Raw genomic sequence first — 24,405 nt, 5'->3', positions numbered from 1 at the left:
TTATGATATTTATCATTTTGTAAAGTTTGAATACATAGGAGCCACCCCACTCTACCTTTTTCCTTCTGTAGGCTCATCAATAAGCATGAGGACATATAATGCTAAAAACCAGGTTTCTATACTCATAGTGGTTATTAGCAAAGTACTCTATTATGTAGTTTTGTGTGTAACAACAAAAAAGTAAAGCATACAACTGTACAAAGAAAAAACATGCAAAAAAAAAAGCAGAAATGTTGTGGTATGAATTATGTTCTGTGAAGATTTTTTATTAAGAGGTCTGACAGTTCAAAATGATGCTTTCTTGTCATTTATAGTGACAATGTTAACTTATACTCAGTGTACAGTTCCTTATTTTAAACAGTTTAATCAGTATATAAAGATATTTGTAGTATTTATTTGTCTGAATTTTTAGTGTCTTTGCTAGATGTCATTTAATTTTAAAAACCCATGGTAGCGCGAGAGTAGCTTGCCACAATTACATCCAGTTATATTTGAACTGGATGCAAAGAAGACAAATGTATATTCACCGAGATATTCTGATTTCTATTAGAATATAATTTTGTATGGAATAGTTATATGGTAAAATATATTTAAGGATTTGTGTTTTCTAATATAAATTTTATGTTTAGTGTTGTATCATTTTAAATACCATACACAGTTGATATTATATGCAAAATAAGAATGGAGTATTATACTGATATTTTCCAGTCTTTAAATACAGTACCAGTGTTTGTGGTGCATGTGCCTTTATTGTCGGCATATTGGGTTGGCAGAAAAATTCCATGTATGTAATATTTTGATACCTTCTATTGTCGTCATTAATACTGTCATATTTACATAACTATACAGCTCTGCATCCCAGATGTTTCTTATTTTTAAGACGAATCATGTAGCGTTAAGTCTCTAGGACATCAAGTTTCTTAACCTTCAGCTGTATAAAGATACTAAATTAGTACGAGACTTATAGTATGAAAAAATGATTCATATATGCAAAAAGTTATTCTTTATTGCCATTTATTTCACTTGAATATTTTGATAAATATAAATTTAATGTATGAAACTTTAAATTTTTCTCTCATTTCCTTGTTTCCATATTCATGACAACCTGTCAAGCATCATGAAGTCCAATTTGTGATTATACTGGACTAAAAGTAGTCACAAAAGATTGCTTGTTCATTTAGGTGTAGGTAGTTTTTTGACATAGGTTTACTCTTTAACCCTAGAATGCTAGTGTGGGATCATTATAATCCTATACTACTTTGTGTTAATGGTTGAAAATTTAATATCTGCATATTAGGGTTCAAAAAGAAACATTAAGGTGTGTCATATGTAGTGGTATCATTATCATTCTTTACCAGTATGTATCATGTCAAAATGGATAACTAATAAATAGCCTTAATGCTTAGTTATTTAACATTTTATACCTGGAACATATGAGAATTATAGGGGCACTCAGAGTATATACCTCTGCCACACAGCACTTATCATATATGGCTCTCAAAAAATATGAAAATATGTCTATTATCAACTGACATGGACTAATTTTGGCAGGAAAATGAGGAATAATATTTTTCACATATCCAAGTTTTTGTGAATTTTAAGAATTCTTTATTGAATTATTGAGCAAAATTAGTGTAAAAGATTGGTCCCGATGTTAACACATAGAGATTTGTTCTGATGCTGACCCTCCCCCAAACTAATCATTTTGAAGTTGGATTGTAGTCTAAATGTCTACTAACTTTTCCTTCAAATCCATTCGGTCATTTTCCAGAAATCTTGCTGGAACACACATACACAGGGGTGGAAACGTTGTTTGATACATAGATCAGGGATTCATGTTTACATCCGTGTTGTAGCAGTGCATCCTGTTGGGATAGTTTGATCATTATTTTCCAATTAAACTTTTTGCTGTTTTCTCACATGCATCTTTTGCTTTGTATCTTTCACAGCAAATGAACTGAAACAACTTCGGGAACAAAAACCTGTAGATTTTGTAAAGGAGTTGGAAAAAGAAAAAGAAAAGAATAGATTTTTAACAGAAAAATTACATGAAAAGGACAAGGATATGAAAGATAAGGAAACTGCTGGAAGCAAATCTCCAAGGTTTGGAGAATGGTTTTCTTTGTAAACATAAAGTAATGAATTTTCTTTCAGGGTTTTTGTTGTTGTTGTTTTTACTCCAACACAATATTGTTTTTACTGTTCAGAATTATTAATTTTCTGAAAATAGAATTTGTTATTGATGTGTGATTTACCTTAATTTTTGTTATAAGATTTTGGTTTGATTGTGTCATATTCTATTTGCACAGACTACAAAGAAATGGATTGATTAATGGAGTTGCACTATATACTTGGTTATCCATTGAAATGATCTGGCTTTACTTACTGGTATACCAGCAAACTTTACAGATGTTTTCTACATCTTTATTGTGCTGATGAAGTTCTGCACCTACTTTTAGCACTTTACCAATTGGATCAAACTTTAAGCTTAGAAGTATCAAAATTTGATATTTATATAAATATACATTTCAAGTTGAGCTCATTGTGGCTTCTTTTAAACTTTATAATTTTGTTTATGGTTTAAAGTCAACTGAACAGTGTTAACTCTCTGTGGCTTGTTTTTACTATTAAATCTGCCAATGTGGTTGGTCCTTTTAATTTTCATAATAATCTTTGTTTTAAGAAATTGGTGAAGTCAAAGGGTAAAAACTTCCTGTAATCTATTTTCGTATTAAATATGACATTATAGTAATACATTTCATCTGTATATAGTAATTCTAATTGGTTGTATTGTTATTCTTCCAGGATTGGCACTGGTACATAACTAATTTGTTATTTTCTTCTTCTTTTAGTGATTTAATAGAGATTGAACCAAGCTTATAAGTTGTATTTTTTTTACAAATATTTGGCTCAAATGTTGTTTTGATTTGTTAAAATTGGTGATGATTACCCTAGATATTCTACTTTTTTGCTAATGTTTATGAGGAAAGCTTGAAATCACCAGTCATCTGTTATTGGGTAATATTATTTGAGATCTTTGTTTTTATTCTGTGAAATGAAAGTTAATGATTTCCAACTTATGATCCCATCTTGGGGTTAAATTTCTTTCATTGGTTTCTGTGTTGTTGCATGAAATCAGAGTAGATTTGTGCAAGTAAATTTTGTATTATATTGGTAACAACCTGCTCATCTGCTTTAAACTGCAGTTTATGTGTCACAGTAAACCTTGTCATCAGCTAACTTTTTCAGTACAGGTTTTTCTGTGATTTATTTCTACTTTCTTTCGAAAGGATGATATGGTGTTCTTTAATGTGGAAGTTATATTAAATTTAAAATAACACATTAGAATTGTTTCATCATAACACAAGTGAACTGCAAAGATATGTGGTTAATAAGATATATGTCCAAATACATTGTAAAAACATCTTTAAAAATATAGCCAATGTTCTGTTTCTTTTCTTTTTTTTAAGTCACCTATAAGATGAGGCTTCTGAGTTAGTTTGCATGTCAGTAAATTTGAATTTATAAAATGAATTTAGGTATAGTTTTAGGGAATTAATAAGTGGAACACCAAAATAAACAGAAATAAACTCACATTTTAGCTAATTAGATTTATAGGATTTTATTATAAAGACTTTTGAATACAAACTTTCTAAAAAAGAAATCTAATTTCTCTCTTGTTTAACACAGTTAATTAATTAACTTTGTTAATTTTTACCTTTGCCAAAATGAATCTGAGGTCATTTCTTGAATAATGGGCAGTGTGAATGTGTTTGTACGTTAAGTGCTTTACTAATAACTCAATTGAATCATTTTTTATAACTGCTATAAGTTAAAGTTATGTTAGACAAACTACAGTTCCACTGTTGTATGATTCATATACAAATATGTTAAGTTTAGGATTTGCAAATTGGTGTTTTGTTTTAAGAAATAACAAATAACTTTTGAAGTTGTTTTTCATGTTAGATTAAGACGGTTAGTTAGGAGAGAGAAGCATGATCGAAACAGGACTGTAGAAGTTGGTGAATTTCAGTCATCATCAGTTATAGAAAAGGATGAGTGGGTAGACATTGCGAAAGAAGTTACTGAAAAAGACTGCAAGTATTTTGGATGTCTTGTGCTAAACCTTTTTTAGTGTTTCATTTTTACTTAGTTTTGATTTACTTTATCCTTTTTCTAGTCTAGAGTAATTAGTAGCAGATTGAAAAGCTGTTTCATTGAAGAAATTGAGTTTGCATGTGTAGTAGTACTTATAACCTGGTCACTTTTAAAATACTTCAGTATTAAAACATTCTTACTCAGTTATATACTCTGAAAACATTTGTTGTGTGAGATGCTGGGTTTTGCTAGTTTGGCTGTTATATATATATAAATAAATAAATTATTTGACAAGTTTTTGTTTTCAGAAAAAAAATTAAATGTGTTAAGAATTTCTTAGTTTTTATTCATGGGTTTGTAATCCTTCAAGTTTTTTTATTTGTATAGAGCCATTTCACTCATTTCTATGTACCATTTATGATTATAGATCAGGAAGAATCTCCAACTGAGCCTAACCCTCCTGCAACAGTTTCAGGATGGAGACACTCCTTCAGAATGTGGCTTCATGACTGGTTCTCTGACTTTCTAGAGGACTTCTCTGAGACTACGGTGGAGGAAGAAGATATAAAAGAGACAGAGAAAGAAGGAGATCCATTAACAGTGAAAAAGTAAGTTGTTCAAACTTCAAGATAACCAACATATTTGACATAGTTTCAGATGTCACTCTAAGATACTGTCAACTGCACTGAGAATAATGCAAGGCATTTTAGAATAAAATTAATTTTGTTATGGACATATCCACAAAACACAAGAAATACCAACCTTGTTCTCCATCAATACAAAGTGCTAGTTTTTCCATTGAATGTTAAATGGCTATTGCCTTCTATGCTTTCAATAAAAAAAACCTCAGAGATACTCTTGCACTTCTCTAATCAGGCAATTCATCATTTAGTAATAAATGTTTAAGTCTAATGTACAATATTCAAATTTGTCAAAACCAGTAGTTCCCCTAGAGAAGAATTATTATGTTATTCTATTTCACCCATCAGTATGTAATGCAAACAACCACACTGTAAACTGCCACCACTAGGGAACAAAAACTTTACAGTTTAATTATATGGATATTCAGACATATGTTTTCTAACAGACAGGTTGCTGACCCCTGTTGAAACTGTAATATTTGACCAATCATGTTTAGGAAATATGTCTTAAGAACTGTTGCCTATTTCAGCAGAGCTTCAAGTTACAGTTTTTAGTACTGGATATTTTATTGTTACAATACTACATTCATTTGATATTCTATGTGCATACTGAGGAACATGTGTAATAAGATAAGAAGGTAACAGTTGCATTAAAAAAATTCCCATCTTGTTTTGAATAACCACTGAAATGTTCTTGTCAGATTTCAAGTACACCTTTGAAACCATTCCCGAGGGCCCTCAAAACTGACCCTCATACAATATTAGTGGGCCCCTATATTAAAGTATCAATATTGTAAATGTATACACCTGTTGTGAATTATTTCTTACATGTCCATGTAATTTTCATGTAAATCCAAGTTTCAAAAACTCCTTTCCACTTATAAGGGGAATCAAATTTGAAAATATAATGAACTGAGGTTTTGGTTTTTGCTAATACAATGTTCAATTAATGCACTTCATTCAAACTTGACAAAACTAAAACTTCTTATCCTCCTATTTTTGGTAATGCAACACATTTGTTTCAGAGATTGTTTTTTGTTTATATTCTGTGAGGCTAAGCCCTTACAAACAAAATTTAAAGTAGTTTTGTCAAAACATTGTGGAAATTGAGTGAATGTAAATACAAATTACTGTATAGATGCTCAAGTGTATTTATTTCTGTTTGTAAAGAGTCGTGATATGTTTTATTGTGAATTTATAGTAGGTTTTGTATTAATATTTTGAGAAAAACACTTCATACAAGTAACTTAGTTATTAAACTTGATCATGTGATCTTTATGTCTGTCTGTATCTAACTAAAGTTAAGACTATCATTATTTAAAACAAGTCACAAGCATGATTATAGAAGTTAATATGTTGTAATTATCATTGTATACTTAGTAGAAAAGTATATTTATAACTGTTGTTACAGAAGATAAAATGTGAAGTTTTTTGTACTTGAGATGAACAACTGTAAGTTTACATTGGAGAACAATGCTCAGAATCAGAATTTATTTTTAGGTTTGATAGTTAGGAGAATGTGACTTTTATATCAACCAGTACTAACAGAGGTATGATTTGTGATTTTAGGTTGAAAGAGAACATTCTACGATTTGGTAAGTATGTCAGCTTTATGGCTTATGTAAGCCTGAGGGTTAGAATTTTTCTGAGAAAAAAAAATTGAAGTGAATAAAACTAAGACAATTGTGTGTTTCCCAATCAAGGTCTTACCAATATTTTGTTAGGTATAGCTTTACATTTGCTTTTAGTAATTATGGAATTTCAGCTAGTACTAATTGTTTCAAGTATTGATTATATGAAAATAAAAAGTAAAATACTTACCTTGTGGGCCAGAATTTCACTATTATAACTTTGATAGTGAAAAGATCTAATTTCTCATGGGTTGGTAAGGTGTGTAAAGGCTGATGTGTCATCATTTGTTGTTGTTACGTTAAAATAAAAGGTGTGTGTATCTGTTCAGAAATTCATATGATAATTAAGATGTGTTCAAACAGTTGACAAAACAAAGAAAATGCTGTCAAAGTTAATGCCAAACAAATCATGCACCAGAACAGTCTAGAATCAGGATGATGTGAAAAAACACATCAAGTTATCAGTGCTAATAATAACAGTACATAAACTTAGACATCAGTAATGTGCAATAATCTGTACTTCTTACACTATATATTTCAAACTATTAGTGTGAATAGAATAGTCTCAGCACTTTAGTTAAAATATATCTGCCCCCTCTTTTTTATTTCTTTCATAGGATATGCTACAAAACCAATAGTAAATGCCATGGAAAGTTTAACAGGACTACTACATTGGAATACACTTGGTACAACCTTGTTAGCATTTGGGGTGAGTAGAAAGTAGAAATTATTTTTATTAGGATTCATGAAGTATTTGTGGGTAGAAGTTAACTCTTTAAGGCAGTAGTTAGAATTTTCTACTGGACTATAAAAGTGGTATTGTAATGGTTTTATTCACCAGCTGTTTACATGTGTAAAAATTATGTATATAGAAAAAAACCATCTTGTGCTTAACTATTTGTGAATCTGATACAATAGTTTTTACATATGCCACAGATGTTGATTAACATATTGTAATATTTACATTTTTCATTACAAATATAGGAAAATAACAAAATTTATGTGTGTTTATGTGGGGGTTAAAGTGTGCATGCCCTGACCTATCACAGAATGCCATTCAATATGACATTGTGAATTTGATATCAGAGTAACCATTTGGTACTGTTCTTTCATTGATGATTTTACAATAGTTCATAGCAAAGAGGAAAGAAAATATCAGACAAGGTAAATGGTAATACTGAATATAATTTTAGATGTGCATTTAGGAAGTTGTAGAGGTTATGGAAATACAAGTTTCAAACTTTATGATAAACAAAGGTATTTTTATGCTTTACATGAGTATCACATTGCTCTCCAGCTTTTCTGAGTAAGACTGGTATCAGCATTTTTCAGATATATCTTTAGTGTTATTAATACATCTAAATTTTGCATTCAGCAGGTTTTTCACTGTGAACTAAAAACTTGCCAGTTTTGTGGATTTGGAATTATAATCACCATTACTTGTACAGAATAGGGTTGTTTCAGAAAACCAATCCTATGCACACTCAGATATTGCAGATGAGTGTGTGTGTGTGTGTTTTCTTATAGCAAAGCCACATGGGGATATCTGCTGAGTCCACTGAGGGGAATTGAACCCCTGATTTGAGTGTTGTTAATCCGTAGACTTACCACTGTTCCAGCAGGGACTATTGGAGATGAAAACCAGTATTCTGTCAACCTTGATCTGATTCTGTTCTTCAAATTTAGAATAATTCAAATGCAGCTTATGGCTCCATTTATCTTGAACCTCAATTACCTTACTATTACAACTAAGCAATACAAAACATAAAAAAACAGCAAAGTCTAAAGTGATACCACTACAGTTAACAAAGTGTATACAACTTTGTTATACTAAACCACACATATTCGTAAAAATTTGCAAATTAATCAATAGATACAATGCTTGAAATTTGTAAAATTAATCTAAAAATGCTGTAACATCAATGAAATAACCCCCTACTCTACCTTTTCATTCCTATCTTCTAATCATTTTTCAAACTTTTCATCAGACATTTTAATTTGGCACAATTTTAAAGAAATATACTGATGAAATTTTTTGCAGTGGCTAGCAAGAAATATCAGTCAGGAAACTGACAAGGTTAAATAGCTGGCTCCATTTTATAAAATATTCTGTGGTTATATTATGCATGTGTTTGAAAATGCATAACCCTCATTAAGAAAGCAGTACAGTTATAGTAGTAAGATGTATAAAAAAATAAATAAGGAAAACCAAAATGAAAGCGTTTTTCAAGATTTCATTTATTTCTTCTTATGTTTAATACATACCTTCCTTTACTTTAATCATGAATCAGTTAGCTATAGTACAAATCTATATGTGTTTTCTCTTTAATAAGAATTATGATAACATAATAATTAACCATATAATTAATGTATTTGCATTTTTATGTGGCTGAGGTGGGTGACCAGGATATATTACAAAATTGTACCTTTAATAACATAACATAGGTTCTGGGACAACATGGGACCTATTGATCCATCTCACCTGTTCCACCATCCTCTTAACTAAACTAAAACTATTAATAATTAACAAAAAAGAAATTCTTAAAACCAACCCTTATTATTCACATACTTAACAAGCCTTCTTTTAAATTCACTTAAATTTACTGCCTCTTCAGCATCTGAAAGGAACCCATTTCAAACGTCAACCACCCTACTAAAAAAAAAAAACTGTCTTAGCTTAAGATGACTCCTATCCTGTCATTATGTATATATGTGTACCCTAGTTCTACTGTTGTCACTGTTAAGTATCAAAAAAGATGATGAACCAACACTACCAAATTCCCTTTACAATCTTAAACACCTCAGTCAGATTCCTCCCAACTCTTTTTTCAAGAGGAAATGCTTTGAGAGGTTTTAACCTCTTTTTATATGACCAACCCCCTCAGTTCCAGGAACCATTCTGGTAACCCTCCTCTGAATCTTTTCTAACAGATCAATGTTCTTCTTAAGGTAAGGAGCCCAAGACTAAACACAATACTCCAAATGTGGGCTAACCAGCAATTTTGAAGATGAAATTTTAACCTCTAGATTTGTAATCAGTATTTCTGTAAATGCACTTTAAACTCGTATATGCCCTACCACTAGCAACAGCACATCACTTGGATGGCTGTAGAGATTGATCAGCTGTTGCACTAAGATCCTTTTCTTTCATGTCATTCCAAATTATATTTATAATTCAAACTGTGATAACCCACATGCAATATCTTCCATTTATTATAATTAAAACCTATTTGCCCAACTCATTTAATGATTAGAAACCTTTTGTAAATAAACAGCATTCTCTTCACAGCTAGTAACTTCAAGACTTTAATATCATCTGTATATTTAAATAATTTATTAACTACTCCTTCATCTATGTCATTAATGTAATTTAAAAGAGAAAAAGTCCTAAGACTGACCCTTGCAGTACCCCATTTGTGACATTAAACCCGTGTGACTGAACTCAATTTGGAACAACCCTCTTTTTTTTTTTTCCTTCCAGCCACTCTTCTATCCTGTGTGCTAACTTATTCCCTTACAACTTTTGTTTTCCATAGTGAAACCATGTTGACTATCAAATAAAATTCTAAGTTTTATTAGATGACTTTGCAAAGCATCTTTTATCAGGATTTCTTAATCTTCTCCCACAACTGATATAATAACTGGTACAATCTTTATCATCTCCCTTGAAAAAAAGTAGTTACATTAGCTAACTTCCAATTTTCTGGCATCTGCCCACTATCAAGGACTGACAAAATATTGTAGCAAGTGGTTTATATATACAATCTTTAACCTCCTACAAAATCTTTGAGGAAATATTATTTGGCCCAGAAGCCTTATAATTCTTTAAATTTTCCAGTTTGTTCTTAACCAGCTCAGAATTAATGCAGTTATTGTGTTCAGTCTTGTTTTCATCTGTCATCTGCTCAAAATGTGGAATACTGGTTAAATCTTCATTACTAAAATCAAAGTAAAAAAGCAAAATTTAATAATCCAGCCTTCTGATAATCATCAGACATGAGCCTTCATTTATCATCTCTTGTAACATATTTAAAGAAATCCTTATTGTTAATTTTTACATTTTCAACCAGTCTTTTTTATGCATTCTTTTTGATGTCCTAATTTCCTGTTTTACCTATTAAATAATCTTTAATCCTATATTTCAAAGAAACTTCTGTCATGAAAATAATCTGTTTAACCATGCTTCAGTTATTCCAGTTATATCACATTTCTCCATTTTTGTTAATGCTCTAAAGTCATTTATTTTTTCTCATACTTTTAGTATTACAAGAGCAATATTTAAGTCTACTTTTCTAACTACTTTTTTACTATTTCCTGTGCTAAACTTTTTTCTGCTTCTCGTTCTTTTTGCATTTAGTTTATCCTTTTTTTACTACTGTCGAGTTTTAATTTAAAACTTCCCTTACAACTTAGAGTTAATAGTCATAACGAATAAGCCAGCCTCCTATCTTATTTAAATGTAAACCACCCATTTGAAAAAGCTCCTTTCTTCCACTGAACTGTTCCCACAAGTCCAACCAGTCTGTGTACTTATCCTGACATACCAACCTAATCCTAGCATTTAGCCCCAGTGACCTAGTTATAGCTTCACCCCCACAGTTAATTTAATTGTCTTTTTTTCTTTAAATGCCTTTATCAAACCAGTGTATGTATTACTTAGTTCCTCTGACTTACCTTTCTCAACATTATTATCTTCTACATGCACCAAAAAAACTGCTTCTCTACTAGCCCCCTTTACTATATCTCCTGCTTTTTCAGTTATATCTTCCATCTATGCCTCTGGGTAACATAATCTAATTCTTTTCTACCTATTTACCACACTGACTATTGTATCCACATACCTTGTCATGAATCACCTATAACTATAACCTTTTTATCATTCACATCCTTTTCTGACCCACTCATTTTCCTTCCCTCCAATAGTTCTTCATCTGTATGAGCCAATGGCTAAAATTTGTTTCTCAATAGGAGAGACTCGTTATTGTTAAATCCACTACTTTTAGCCTCAACACTACTTATAACTTCCCAAATGTCATTGTTAGCAGATGCATCTCTTGCATGTAAAAGATTAAGTTTCTCTTGAAAACTTGCTGCCATTTTCCAGTCTACACTTCTCTTTATCTATTGCCTCAACTTTAATTATAATAGCCACCAATGTTTCCTTTAGCCTACAAACTCTATATAGAAATTGCACATCTTCACTGTTAGCTTCCTAAAGAGTACACATCAGTCCCGAGTTCCCAAAAAACTCATTAATCTACCAAACTATGACTGCTTAATTCCTACACTAGTCTTAACCACTCTATTTGTAGCCTGAAAATAAATACTCAGTACCCAGTACCAGTAGCCCACTGTCAACACTGTTGCTGTTAAGCCTAACATTTAAGAACCAATTACATTAGTTTTTTTTATCACTAGTTTGTCTTCACACTGAAGTAACAAAGTTCAGCAATAATTATATGGAACTTTATTAGAAGTGACAACAACTTTGATGTATACCTAATTTTAATAATACAATCTGTTTAGTATGATTTACATTATAATCTACTTATAACTATAGGTTGAATTTACACTAATGGATCTAAGTTGAAGTTGATTTATTAAATAAATTCATACCTTGAAATTTTTTCCACATTAACAATGCAACATAAATGTGAGTCTCCAAGATGTCTTCATGGGCATATACTAAATTACAAATTGTTTAATAATAACAAAACTCTATTACTAACAACTTTGTTATTTGAGAATTGCTTTAATGTTTGCTTTTAAAAATAGAAGAAAAAATTCATTCAAACATGCTGCAATTAAAATTTGAATAAAATGCTACTATATCAAGTAACTAGTAGCAAGATGCTACCAGATATACGTTAACTTTGAATCCTGGGTTAACTTTTACCTATAGTGCTTCAGTTTTACACTGTTGTATGATGTAGTTTATTTCATTGCAAAAATCACAAACTACTTGAACAAATATTTTGCAACTTATTGGAATATATTTTTTAAGAAACAATTAAAAATACTTACCTTTATTGTAGATTTCAGTTACTGGTTTATTTTCCTCCATGATTGGAAAATTTTCCAAGAAATATGTTATTCTATAAAGTTGTAAGTTTTATTTATATTTAAATTTGAATAACACTATACAGTTTCATTGTATTTATGATCACTGGTGTAAAAAAACTTTTTTTAAACTATACCTTATTTATAAGCAATCCAATTTTTTAATTGTTAATCCAAAAATTTCATTTAGTATATCTTAAGTTTTAAACCAATTTATATTAATTTATAAATAGATAAGTTTAAATTTCATTTTGGTGATTTTCTTTGCCTGTTCAAACAGTTTAGTCTTATAAGATCTAGTGTAAACACAGTCTTGCAAACATCAGCCTTGTCAGTTAAATGAAATTATTCATTAAAATAAGTTTTAAATGACACATCAGGCAAAAGTGAGTATCTTTCTCAAACAGACTGTTTTAAAATATTTGCCAGGTTTTTCTTCTAAGAATTTTGTTTTAATGAAATTGTTTCAACCTTTCGTTTTTTAAATTTAATTTTATCTAGCATATTACTAAGATGGTTTTTAATATTATTTATGTAGTCCTTTTAACTGTCCTTTATATTGGAACTTCATATGGTTGAGTAAAAGATGAATTAACTAAGACGACTACTTTTTATTTTACAAAAAATATTTTTAACATATTTCAACATCGTATATCAGATGAAGTATAATATGTCAGTGCAAGCTTTAAAAAAAAGAAATTAGAAACGTAATTATAGCACAAGCCTATTTTCTTCTAGCAACTTATCAGTTAAGCTTCTTCAGATTTCTGGCAGAGTGTCCAACAAATTGGAAACCTGATTATTATACAGAGTTGAAAAGAATGAAAGAAAACCTTTCTTTATATATTCATTTCATGAACTTATAATATCTGAAAGCCAATAAGTAGGCACTTCAAACTGTGACAACTGAGGTTCAGCCTAATGGTTAGGGTGCTCAAATTGGGAATTGAAGGTTGTAACATTTTCACTCTTTCAGCTACATGAGAGTTGTAACTCTGAAATACAGAAAATGCTAGTGTGACCCCTCGTAAAAAAGAAAAAAAGTATAAAATTATGATCCTAATTATGCAAACATTATCTTTTGACTTAGTTGATAAGACTAGATTTATACACTTCATGGCCAAAAGTATGTGGACACTCCTTCCAATTAGTGAATTTAACTATTTCAACCATACCCATAACTAACAGGTGCATAAAATCAAGCATACAACCATGAAATCTCCATAGACAAACATTGGCAGTACAATGGGTCATAATGAAGAACTTAGTGACTTTCAATGTGGCACTGTCATAGGATACCACCTTTCCAACAAGTCAGTTTGTCAAATTTCTGCCCTGCTACAGCTGCTCTGGTTAACTGTAAGTGCTGTTATTACAAATTGGAAACATCTAGGAACAACAACAGCTCAGCCACAAAGTGGTAGGCCATAGTGCATAAAAATCGTTCGTTCATAGTTGCAACACTTACTACCAAATTCCAGACTGCCTCTGGAAGCAATGTCAGCACAAGAACTGTTCTTTGGGAACTTCATGAAGTGGGTTTCCATGGCTGAGCAGCAGCACACAAGCCAAAGATTACTATGCACAATGCCAAGTGTTGGCTAGAGTGGTGTAAAGCACATTGTCATTGGACTCTGGAGTGATGAATCATGCTTCACTATCTGGTAGTCTGACAGACAAATTTGGGTTTGGCAGATGCCAGGAGAATTCCACTTGCCTGAATGCATAGTGCCAACTGTAAAGTTTTGTGGAGGAGGAATAATGGGCTGGGGCTGTTTTTTCATGGTTTGGGCTAAGCTCTTTAGTTTCAATGAAGAGAAATCTTAATGCTGCAGCATACAATGACATTCTACAGAATTTTGTGCTTCCAACTGTGTGGCAACAGTTTGGGGAAGGCCCTTTTTTGTTTCAGCATGACAATGCTCCTGTGACCGAAAGTGAGGTCTATAAAGACATGGTTTACCAAGGTTGGTGTGGAAAAACCTGACTGGCCTACACAGAGCCCTGACCTCAACACCTTTGAAAACCTTTGGAATAAATTGGAATGTCAACTGTGAGCCAGGCCATATCACCTGCCATTAGTTTCTGACCTCACTAATGCTCTTGTAGCTGAATAGGAGTGAATTCCTGCCAGCCATGTTCCAAAATCTAGTGGAAAGCTTTCCCAGAAGAGTGGAGGCTGTTATAGCAGTAAAAAAGGGGACCAACTCCATACTAATGCTCATGGTTTTGGAATGAGATGTTCATTAAGCACATATGGTGTGGTAGTTGGTTGTCCACATACTTTTAGCCATATAGTGTATATGAAGACAGTTGGTCAAAATTTAGTATCAAGAAGACAACTAGTTGTTTAGGTTTAGGTGTCAAGTAGATAGCCAGCTGGTCAGATATAGGTATCAAGAATATAATTAGTTCTTCAGGTGTAGGTGTCAAGAATTTAGCTAGTTGATCAGATTTAGGTATCAAAAAGATAACTGATCAGATATAGGTCTCAAGAAGATATTTAGTTGATCAGACTTAGGTCACAAGAAGATATTTAGTTGATCAGACTTAGGTCACAAGAAGATAACTAGTTGATCAGATTTAGGTATTAAGATAGCTGATCAGCTTTATGTATAATGAAGAGCTTATTTTGTGTTTCTGAAATCAATAAATATATTTTATACTTAAGAGATTCAGGCCATATTTGGTTGGTATTTCTAAATTTTCAGCAAAACAAGAAAAAAAATTTCAGTGGTATGAAAATCAATTCTATACTTTTTCTGCAGAGAGTTGAAGTTTCAAGTTATTCAGAACATTGAGTTTCATAAAAAACAAAGGGTAATGTGCATAGCAAGTGAAATACATGCTTATTTTAATACACTGTGTGAATTAGTAAGTTATTTAGTGATAATTACATTTTTCCAGTAGTGGTAAAATATTACTATAAATTAACAATCAGTTTGTGAGTAACAAACTTAATTATTTGTTATAAAGCAACATTAGAAAGCTTAGAAAAAGAAAAAAAAAACTTTTCTCTGTTGTTGTTTTTTTTTTTGGGGGGGGGATTCACTGAAATCTGGTGGCTAGTGATTTGTGGTGTAAAGAAACTGAAAAAAGAAAAGTTTTTTCTTTAAACTTGTGGCTATGTCTGTGGATGTGTTTGGCACTGTATTTTGTTGTTGTTGTTGTTTGCAAGAAGTTAAGTCATTTTTGTTGTTGAAAAACATGACTTTTTAACTTTGCCAAAGAGAATGTTTACAGAATTTTACTTGTTGAAAATATTTGTTATAAATTAATGAAAAAATTATTTCAACAGTGTATCAAGTGTTCTCCACTGAAATGTTACCATACTTACCCTTACAGGTGTATATGTACACTGTATGTCATGGTTGGTTTTTGCCATTACTTCTTTTCTTGGCTAACTGTCAGCTGCTACTTAACTACTTCCGGTACAGGTATGTACTTGATTTCAAGATACGCTGGCTTTTTTGTATTTTTAATGTAACTGAATTCAATTCCATTTAAACTTCTATTAGTTTTGACAAAGACTGAGTACTGTTTTCCAGAAATATTTCAGTGTTGATAGCAAAAATTCGTAGATTATGTGTAATCATAAAATGGTGAGGAAATATGTTGTCTATTGTATTTGTAATTCTTTTACATTTTCTTATTTTGGGTTAAGTTTTAAAATTATGTTTTATTAAATTGAAGTAAACAAACCTAGAGTATTTCCTAGAATTTGTTAAATGCTATTTTTGTTTTGGATTTTGAATATACTGTTTGATTATATATTTGTTTTCAATGTTTTAGAGGCTGGTTTTCATCATGTTGTGTCACAAGAAAAAACGAGCAAGAGGTAAGAGTGAATCTTGTTTCATTGTTTTTATAGGTTGTTCAGGTGTAGCCTAGTGGTTAGCATGCCAAACTGTGAATGTGGTGGTCTTCTTTGCCGTATATTGTGGTTTGCACTTTAAGGCTGTGAGTGCATTGTAAAAAAAATGAAATATAAAATCCTACTATTTGATAGTAATCCAAGAGTTGATAGTGGATGCTGTTGACTCACTGCCTTCCCTCTGGTCTGTCAATTCAAAGCTAAGGATGGTTAGATAACTCTTTTTCTTTTCTTTTTTAACTTTGCACATTCTCACCAACTGAAAGATATTATTTAGTATGTGTGATGAGAAAAGAGAGCCAACGAAAATGTATACAATTAAAGAAACAACTGATTAGGGTAACCATATTTTTTTAAAACAAATGACACTGAGATAGCTCTAAAACAGTTTAAATATGCAGAATATTCTGATATTTATTGTATTTTAAAACTGTAGTCAAATTTATTAAAAGATAATCTAGTTAAAGAATAATAGGTTATATAAAAAATACTTCTATGTTTCCTTAAACATACTTAAAGGAAAAATATTGCTTCTTAGTTTTCTTTGTCACAGCTAAAAAAGTTCTTCAAATCTCAATTCCTTCATTTGTTCAATGATAGGTTAAGTTAGAAAAATATAGCTGAGTGGGAGGGAACACTGTATCATGTGATCAATCTGTCAAGTGATTTTTCAAGTAAGATTTAAGGGAGTCATTTATAATGACAAACTGTAAATATCAAACTCACATTGAGGTATAGAGAAACTAAAACATTTCTAGTTGTTCACACTTTCTGATTGATACAGGAACAAATAGGCTAGGAACTGGGACGTATGGTAATTCTAGAACTGTTCCTCCTGAACTGCAACCCTCCCATGTATGTATGTAAAAAACTTGTTAAATTTAGAGGTAAATATCTGTAATGAACTTGTACCTTTTGTTACATAGTAATTATAACTTTGTTTGGAGTGATGTGTGTGTTTATCAGTTCAGTGGTGATTATTTATGTGTGGTTTTATCTTTTGACAGAATGTATGCTGAGTTCTGTGTTTCTTGTGTTAGCTGTTTTTATGTTAGAATTTACCTAGATTTTAAGTGACTTCTTTCCACCTATTTAGGAAGCAGATAGGGATTTAGGTGTTTCTGACAAATTCCAGTTAGTTCTGCAGGTTGCTCGCAAAGTGCAGGTAAATTTTGGTTTTTAAATCTTCCACTAGTTAGATCTTAAAATATTAATGAAACAAGTTTAATTGTTTAATCCCAGAGTATTATAATAAACCAATGATTAGTGGTAAATATTTGTTAAAAAATATATTTGTAATGTGATATACTTGGTTTATTTGTATGTTGGAAATATTCCATTTCGTTAGTTTTAAAAGTTGGAACAAGCTTGTAAGAAAACCTGAAACTAGAGGTTTACAAAATCATGTATTAACAAATTTTGTTACTGTGATTGAGCTATTCATTAGCAACTCCTAGATATATTTACTTGTACAAATAGTGTATACTATTTTTGATTTTTTGTTATTACATATAAGTAATATTTTTCATATCTAATGTGGACATGTCATGTTTTGAATAAGGAGTTTACCACTACTATGTTAGGTATTTTAAAAAACAAAATAATAATAAATGTCTTTATTCCAGATGTTCTGGTTAACAATACAGGTAACAGATTTTATATGAAGGAGTGAAACGTCATCGACTGTACAAGTTGGCAAAATGCAACTAATTAAAAAATCAACTTGTCAACATTTGTGTCATGGGATGGATTTCTTATTAGATTTCCATTTACTTCGGGGAATGCATGCATGTTTACGTGTACGTGTATCAAGTTTACAATGCACGCAAGTAATTTGTTGCATTTTGAATAGATAAGTACAAAATACAGTTATTTCATAAAAATGAAACACTACTATGCCAACAGATCAGAATTATATCCCACGCTCCTGAAATAGAGTATAATCTGAACATTACCCTAGAGCTTTTGATAGCATGTAACCACATTCCGTATTCATTCATTTTTTGTAACAGCCTCTTTGCATAGTTTTGCTGGATGTTTCCACTGGCCAGTATTTATCTGGAGTATAGCAGCTTCAGTGTTGTGCTGTTCCTTTTGTATTTTGTTCAACAGTGAAAACATCGACACTCTTCTCATGTTCCAGCAGAAAGCCTGATGTGGCTTTGGTATAAGGAAACACACTTCTCTTGTTCACCATATTGTTAAATTTGTTATGTTATCCCTCCACAACATTATTAGCCCTAATAATGATTTATACAGTGAAAAAACTACATTCTTGTGAAAGTAAGCTAATTGTTTTATTTCATTAGCCATAAGCATTCTTGTAGCCTGCTATTGACAGTACTACCCAGTACATTTGAATTATTGGTATGTCAACAAGCCTGTTGGCAAGTGGCAACATTTTTGACAGTTGGTTTATTGCTGAGTTATCTGTTGGCTAGTAATATTGTTGGCAAATTGAATGTTACTGTGTTGGCTATCATCCAGTTGATCCTGAACCTACATGTCATGTAAGTGTATATAAGGAACCATTTCCAAAAATTGAAAGAGATGAATGGGGTCAGTGTGTTTCATTTAGTACATAAACCATATCTCAGCAAAATAAATAGATATGAGGTTCGTATTTTATATTTCAGCTTGTTGGTGTTGGTAATTTGAGTTCCTAACTCGTATGAGACTATAGACTCAGTATTTTGACATGACAGAGATCAAATTTGAACTAGTGCTGCATTGAACATACCACATGACACACAAAAAGGACACTGAACTGTGTTTTGTAATATTTTATTTTAAATTATATAATTGAATAATGTATAACACTAAAATTTGAATTATATAGTTTGATACCAAACGTATTGAAATAAATGCATAAAATAGTAGTTCAATAAATTTTTGAATGCGAGTCAACAAATGTGATGATGTGGCCATTTTATCCATTATCTGTCTGGAAAGGGTTAATCATCAGAAATTAAAGTATACAAGGAAGACTTAGGGATTTTACTGTTTATATTTTTTATGTAAGGTTCAAGTTATATCAGTCACTATTTTTATATAATGAAACTTGTCTGTTACCCTCCTTAGTTGACCCAAAATAATCTACCCCCCTGGTACATAAGCCTATTACCTTCCATTTAATTTTTTACCTTAGAAACATATTAATATTTTTACTTTTATATTTTGAATTTAAAATGTTGGTTGACAGTGAATATGTATTATTTATTTTGGTTTGATATATTGCTTGAAACATTAGGAAAAGCACTAGATGCCTAGTACTAGTTGTTTTTGTTAAATATAAATTTTTTCAATATATTTTGATTGGCTAAACCAATTTTATGAATTTGTTATGTGAAGTAAGTTATATTCTTTCATAGTTTTTTTATTGTGCATATTAAATATATTCACAATGGTAATTAGACATGAAAGGATCTGGAGAGAAAAAAGGTGTTTGTATGGTAATGATGTAAGTATCCTCATATTGTAGTTTGCTAAACATAACCATTACGTTTACACAAATTTAACTTTGCTTACTTACAGGCTGTTTTTTTTCCTTAGTTTTTGTATTTTGATTTGTTTGTTGGTAAGAGTATTTTTAAAAACTGAATTTGGAAATTACACTTGTCTTTTAACTCTAGAATGAAATGATTTACAATTGACCAAGATGTATATTAGTTGTAAGATTGGAATATATTTCTCTTTATAGAATCAATCAGGCCGTGTAGCAGACTGCTGTGAAAAGATCAAAAAGTAAGTGAATACATTTTATTTCAACTGAATTATTTGTCTAGATATGGGCTGATGATTAGCATGTTCACATTGTAAATACAGAGGTTCACAACTTGCATCACATTGCCAAAACACATTCTCTCCACATTTAGGGGCTGTGGATACATTACAAATAGATATAATACCAAACTGTTGTCAAGGATGAAAAGAACATAATGAGAAACTTAAAAGAGAATCTTAAGCTTCTAATTAATTTTAAAGTTTTTTCTTGAGGTTATTTCATTATCCTTGGCCACACCTATATTTAGAAGTCTAGTAATTCTTACAAAGCACTAATCCCCATCACACCAAACATGCTCACCCTTTCAGCTGTAGGGGCATTATAATGTGACAGTCAGTCCCACTATTCGTTGGTAAAAGAGTAGCCCATGAGTTGGCAGTGGGTGGTGATGACTAGCTGCCTTCCCTCTAGTCTTACACTGCTAAATTAGGGATGGCTAGCACAGATAGCCCCGAGTAGCTTTGTGCAAAATTAAAAAAAACAACATACAAAACAAACAAAGCAATATTAAGTATTCAGCTTATGTAATGTTGAAATTTAGTATCTTTTCTATATTGATGATTATTGGCCTAAGGCTTCATCTCTCTACGAAAATGAAAACAGGTGCAGTGTTCTCAAGACTCATCTGGGCAGTGTAATAAATGTAGATTAAACCAATTAATTCACATTTAAGCAAACAAATATTTAAAATCATAAGATGTGAAGCTAACTGGTAATGCTTAAATCTTTTTGGATGAAATAGATAAAAGCAAAGTTGATAGGAAAAACTTAAAGAAAACCAAAAATATTAAATTTATGGTTGATACTAAGAGAGAGAGTGAGATGCATGATAGAAATAAAATATAAAAAAAGTTATATTTCTAAAATAAACAAGATAAGAATTAGATGATGCTGAGGTATGAATTCTGCAGTGTTTGAGAAAAAGATTTTAGATATGGTTGTGTTTTTGAATTATATTTTGAAAAGAAACTTACTTTTGTGAGTACACTCAGGGTATACAGCCAGGAAAGAGTTAAGGAGAAAATAAAGAACTTAGTGGTTGTTGTTTCTCTATTTCATCAGGTTTTGATCAAGATTATTTTTTTTTACCCAAACATTCAGCACTTAATTTTTTTCCCTCACAATGAATGTAACTATATTGTTGTATTTTCAAATAAAAAGAATGAATATTTCAAGTTTATTAGACCTTATTAGAAATTTTTTTAGTATAAAATGCTTTATGTTTATGGTTCTTGATCTAGAAATGTCTTTCCAAACTTCCAGTACTGTTTGAATAAAATTTTGTTTATTGAAGCAAATAGTGAAGCTTAATTAGTAGAAGTCTAAAAAAATAGTAGTTGACATGTTTGGACAGTTCTTGTTAGGACTTGCTGGATAATAATATATATACTGAAGTCCAGCATATAAAACTATAAAAAATTATTTTGTGAAAAATGCACTGTTTTAATTTGTATAATTTTATCTGAAGATCATTATAACTGGTCATGTACAAAAATACAATGTATTTTCAGTATTTTTTGCATTACAATATTTTATTAATTTAGATTATTCACATAAGAGTAGAATTAACTTAGTTTATTTTACTGCTACATGTGTATATAATTATATTTTTAGCCTTCTTCTTTGGGAAGAACCTGATGTCATGGCTCAGCTTTATTTTTTCCTCCTGGCTGCTTTTGTAGCTTCTTGTGTCTTCCCTGCTAGTCAACTCTTCACTGCTGCTGGTAAGTGAATGAGTTGGTTCATCTGTTACTTTTATTTCAACAAGTAGCTCTTCTCATAAGGTACTGACAGACAGTTCTAGGACAGTTTGTTACTGAACATTTCATTCCCCGACATTTCTCAACAAGTCAGCTCTCTACTGATTTTTTCATTACTGGAATATTTTGCTACCTAGTAGTGAAATGCCCTAGTAACAAAATGACTTACAGTGTAAGTAGGTTGGGGTAAGCTAGTTAATAATTTTTTTTTAAATCATAAGAAAGCATATTATCATCATGTGGAGAAAAGAGTAATATCTAAGTAACAAAGATGAATTATTGATTTATCATTATCATATTCATGAAATTCACATTATCTTAATATATAGTTCAGCACAACAGTTACGCATTACATTAATCTTGGCTGGACTGGTAAGCACCATTTGTTGAATCTGCACAATAGTTAAATATGGATGTTGAAAAAGATGGAACTTCTTTATAGTAGTAGGTAGCATGGTTCAATTTAGTTAAATCAACTCCAATTAAATCAACCTATTAATATAAATTTATTCAAATTTAATGTTTGTTTCTCAAACTGTGTCTGTATTTGGAAGTGAACACTCTTGCTGTAGCCTTGGTCCCTTCGTCATTGTTCTTGTTCTCATTTTCAGTCAAGCAGAATCGTTTACCAAACATTCCTGGAACCTCCCCTAAACTTCAATAAATTTACTGTTTCTGGTTTTTCACCTCAGCTCTTCTCAGCACTTTTCTCACTAAAGTATATCTCTAACTAACCACTTCTAAATAAATGTTGACCATTGGCTTCCATTCTCCATCCTCTTAATGTTATTTAAAATTTTTGTTTTTCAGGATCCTTTGAGACTTGAGAGATTTAAAACCAAAATACCTGTCAAGTATTTGTAATCCTGTTAAAAGACCAGGAGCTCTAATGTCATTAATCTTCTAAAGGTTGAACACTGTCTTAGATCATTCCACTACCACCTGCATATCATATTTTAAAATTTAGGTAAACATATTAATTCTGACACCATTTCAAGACATTTTAACTCAAAAATATTTTGCAAATGATATTTTGTCATTTTGTCAAAAACAAGTGTAAAAAAATCCAAACTTTTTTTCTACATACTTTCAAGGAATGTAAATGATGAATTTATTGATTGTTTTTTAGAATTTTTCTGTGTGTATTCCAAATAATAGGCTTGTATTTGCCAAGAAACTATAATTTCTTGAGGATATAATTATGTGTGTTGTTTCTTGGCTGATTTTTCTTCTTTTTCTCTGGTTTTATTAATACCACCTTTGTTTTCCTTCTTTTATGATCTTATAAAATGTGACCTGAGTAACTACTAATCTCAGCTTTGAAAATAGTTATTAGCAAATTCTAAATACATTTGATGCAGCAGGATATAAATTACTTACTTCAGGTGTGGAAGGAGAAGTTTAAGGTTTCATGAGAAAGTATAAGAAGGAATTATTTCAAGGAATCACTGATACCACTCTGGAAAAGGTTAACTTAACCCTCTTGCATGTCACCACTTTCTTTTGACAGTTGAATTTAAAATGCAATTTACCTACTTTATTATCGTTGTATATGAATAAACTTGACACACAAATATAGTTAATAAATCAAATATCAAAATTATATATGTTTTACACTGTCAATTTTTTTAAATAAATATTTTAAAAAATCCTCATTCTCATCCTAGTAAAAAAAATTAATTGAAACATTTGCTCTCTAGGCATACTCTGTTCTCCACTATATTTACCACCACACTGAGAAGTATGTAATTTACTGTAAATTACTCATTATAATATTGCTGTTATTCAGACATAGCATAATTTTTGTAGCCTTCAGTCTTACTTGGTTACAGAGCCATAAATAGAAAGTCAGACCCTTTCTAAGATTTAAGTTGAATTGACTGATCTCCATTACTGAGGGATTAATAGAAACATAAATGATAATTTGAAAATATATCTTAATCATGCTACTAGAGAAAGACAATTACATTTAGCATTATAAATACCATCACATGACTTGAATGTAATTCAATGTAAAACTGTATCTTCTTTCCTAGGTCTCTATCTTGGTGTCAAATTGTTTCTAGTTGATTATGTTTTTTACCGATTCCCTCGTGTCCAGCAAAAATATGATACTGCTTGGAAGATGTGGAAATCATTACCAACTGATGCTGAACTAGAAAAAAAGCACAGTAGAGCAGAGATTGATAGGGTGAGTTATGCAGTAAATATAATTTTATGACAATATTAGAATCATACAGATTGAGCATTGAATAATGGAGATTAAATTCTGCTTTTGTCATATAATGTTTATTTAAAATGCAATGCTGAAAAAATAATTTCACACAATACAAAAAATAAACCTATTTAAATGAAATATTTTGATATATTTATATAATAATCTTCCAGCAACAGAAATATCTCTGGAATTGATCATTACAAGAAATAAACAATATCCAGTGTAATTGTGTTCTGTTACCCACAAACATGCTAAACATTTTAGGAATTCACTACTCATGTAATTCTGTGGAGTTCTATGTCAGTGAGGGATTTCCAGGTGTTGTGGCTCATGTTTGTG

At 30.9% G+C, this 24,405-nt stretch overlaps 1 protein-coding gene across 6 annotated transcripts in view; it reads left to right on the top strand.

Annotated features, from left to right (window-relative positions):
• LOC143236970 (GRAM domain-containing protein 4-like) overlaps positions 1–24,405 on the top strand; it is a 55,307-nt gene that overhangs the window by 3,642 nt on the left and 27,260 nt on the right. For all 6 annotated transcript variants that reach the window (XR_013019825.1, XM_076475714.1, XM_076475717.1 and 3 more), the window contains 11 exons: positions 1,950–2,103; positions 3,967–4,097; positions 4,526–4,706; positions 6,309–6,334; positions 6,988–7,079; positions 15,776–15,867; positions 16,223–16,268; positions 17,401–17,469; positions 20,005–20,048; positions 21,703–21,812; positions 23,885–24,039. Coding sequence is in view for 5 of the 6 variants with exons in the window: in XM_076475714.1 (XP_076331829.1) it covers positions 1,950–2,103; positions 3,967–4,097; positions 4,526–4,706; positions 6,309–6,334; positions 6,988–7,079; positions 15,776–15,867; positions 16,223–16,268; positions 17,401–17,469; positions 20,005–20,048; positions 21,703–21,812; positions 23,885–24,039 (1,100 nt within the window). In the remaining variant the exon portion in view is untranslated. The remainder of the gene's footprint in view (positions 1–1,949; positions 2,104–3,966; positions 4,098–4,525; positions 4,707–6,308; positions 6,335–6,987; positions 7,080–15,775; positions 15,868–16,222; positions 16,269–17,400; positions 17,470–20,004; positions 20,049–21,702; positions 21,813–23,884; positions 24,040–24,405) is intronic.

The sequence above is a fragment of the Tachypleus tridentatus genome, chromosome 13, assembly GCF_004210375.1.
Source record: "Tachypleus tridentatus isolate NWPU-2018 chromosome 13, ASM421037v1, whole genome shotgun sequence".
Taxonomy (NCBI): Eukaryota; Metazoa; Arthropoda; class Merostomata; order Xiphosura; family Limulidae; genus Tachypleus; species Tachypleus tridentatus.
The sequence above is the reverse complement of the archived record's forward strand: the minus strand, read 5'-3'. Positions and strand labels throughout refer to the sequence as shown.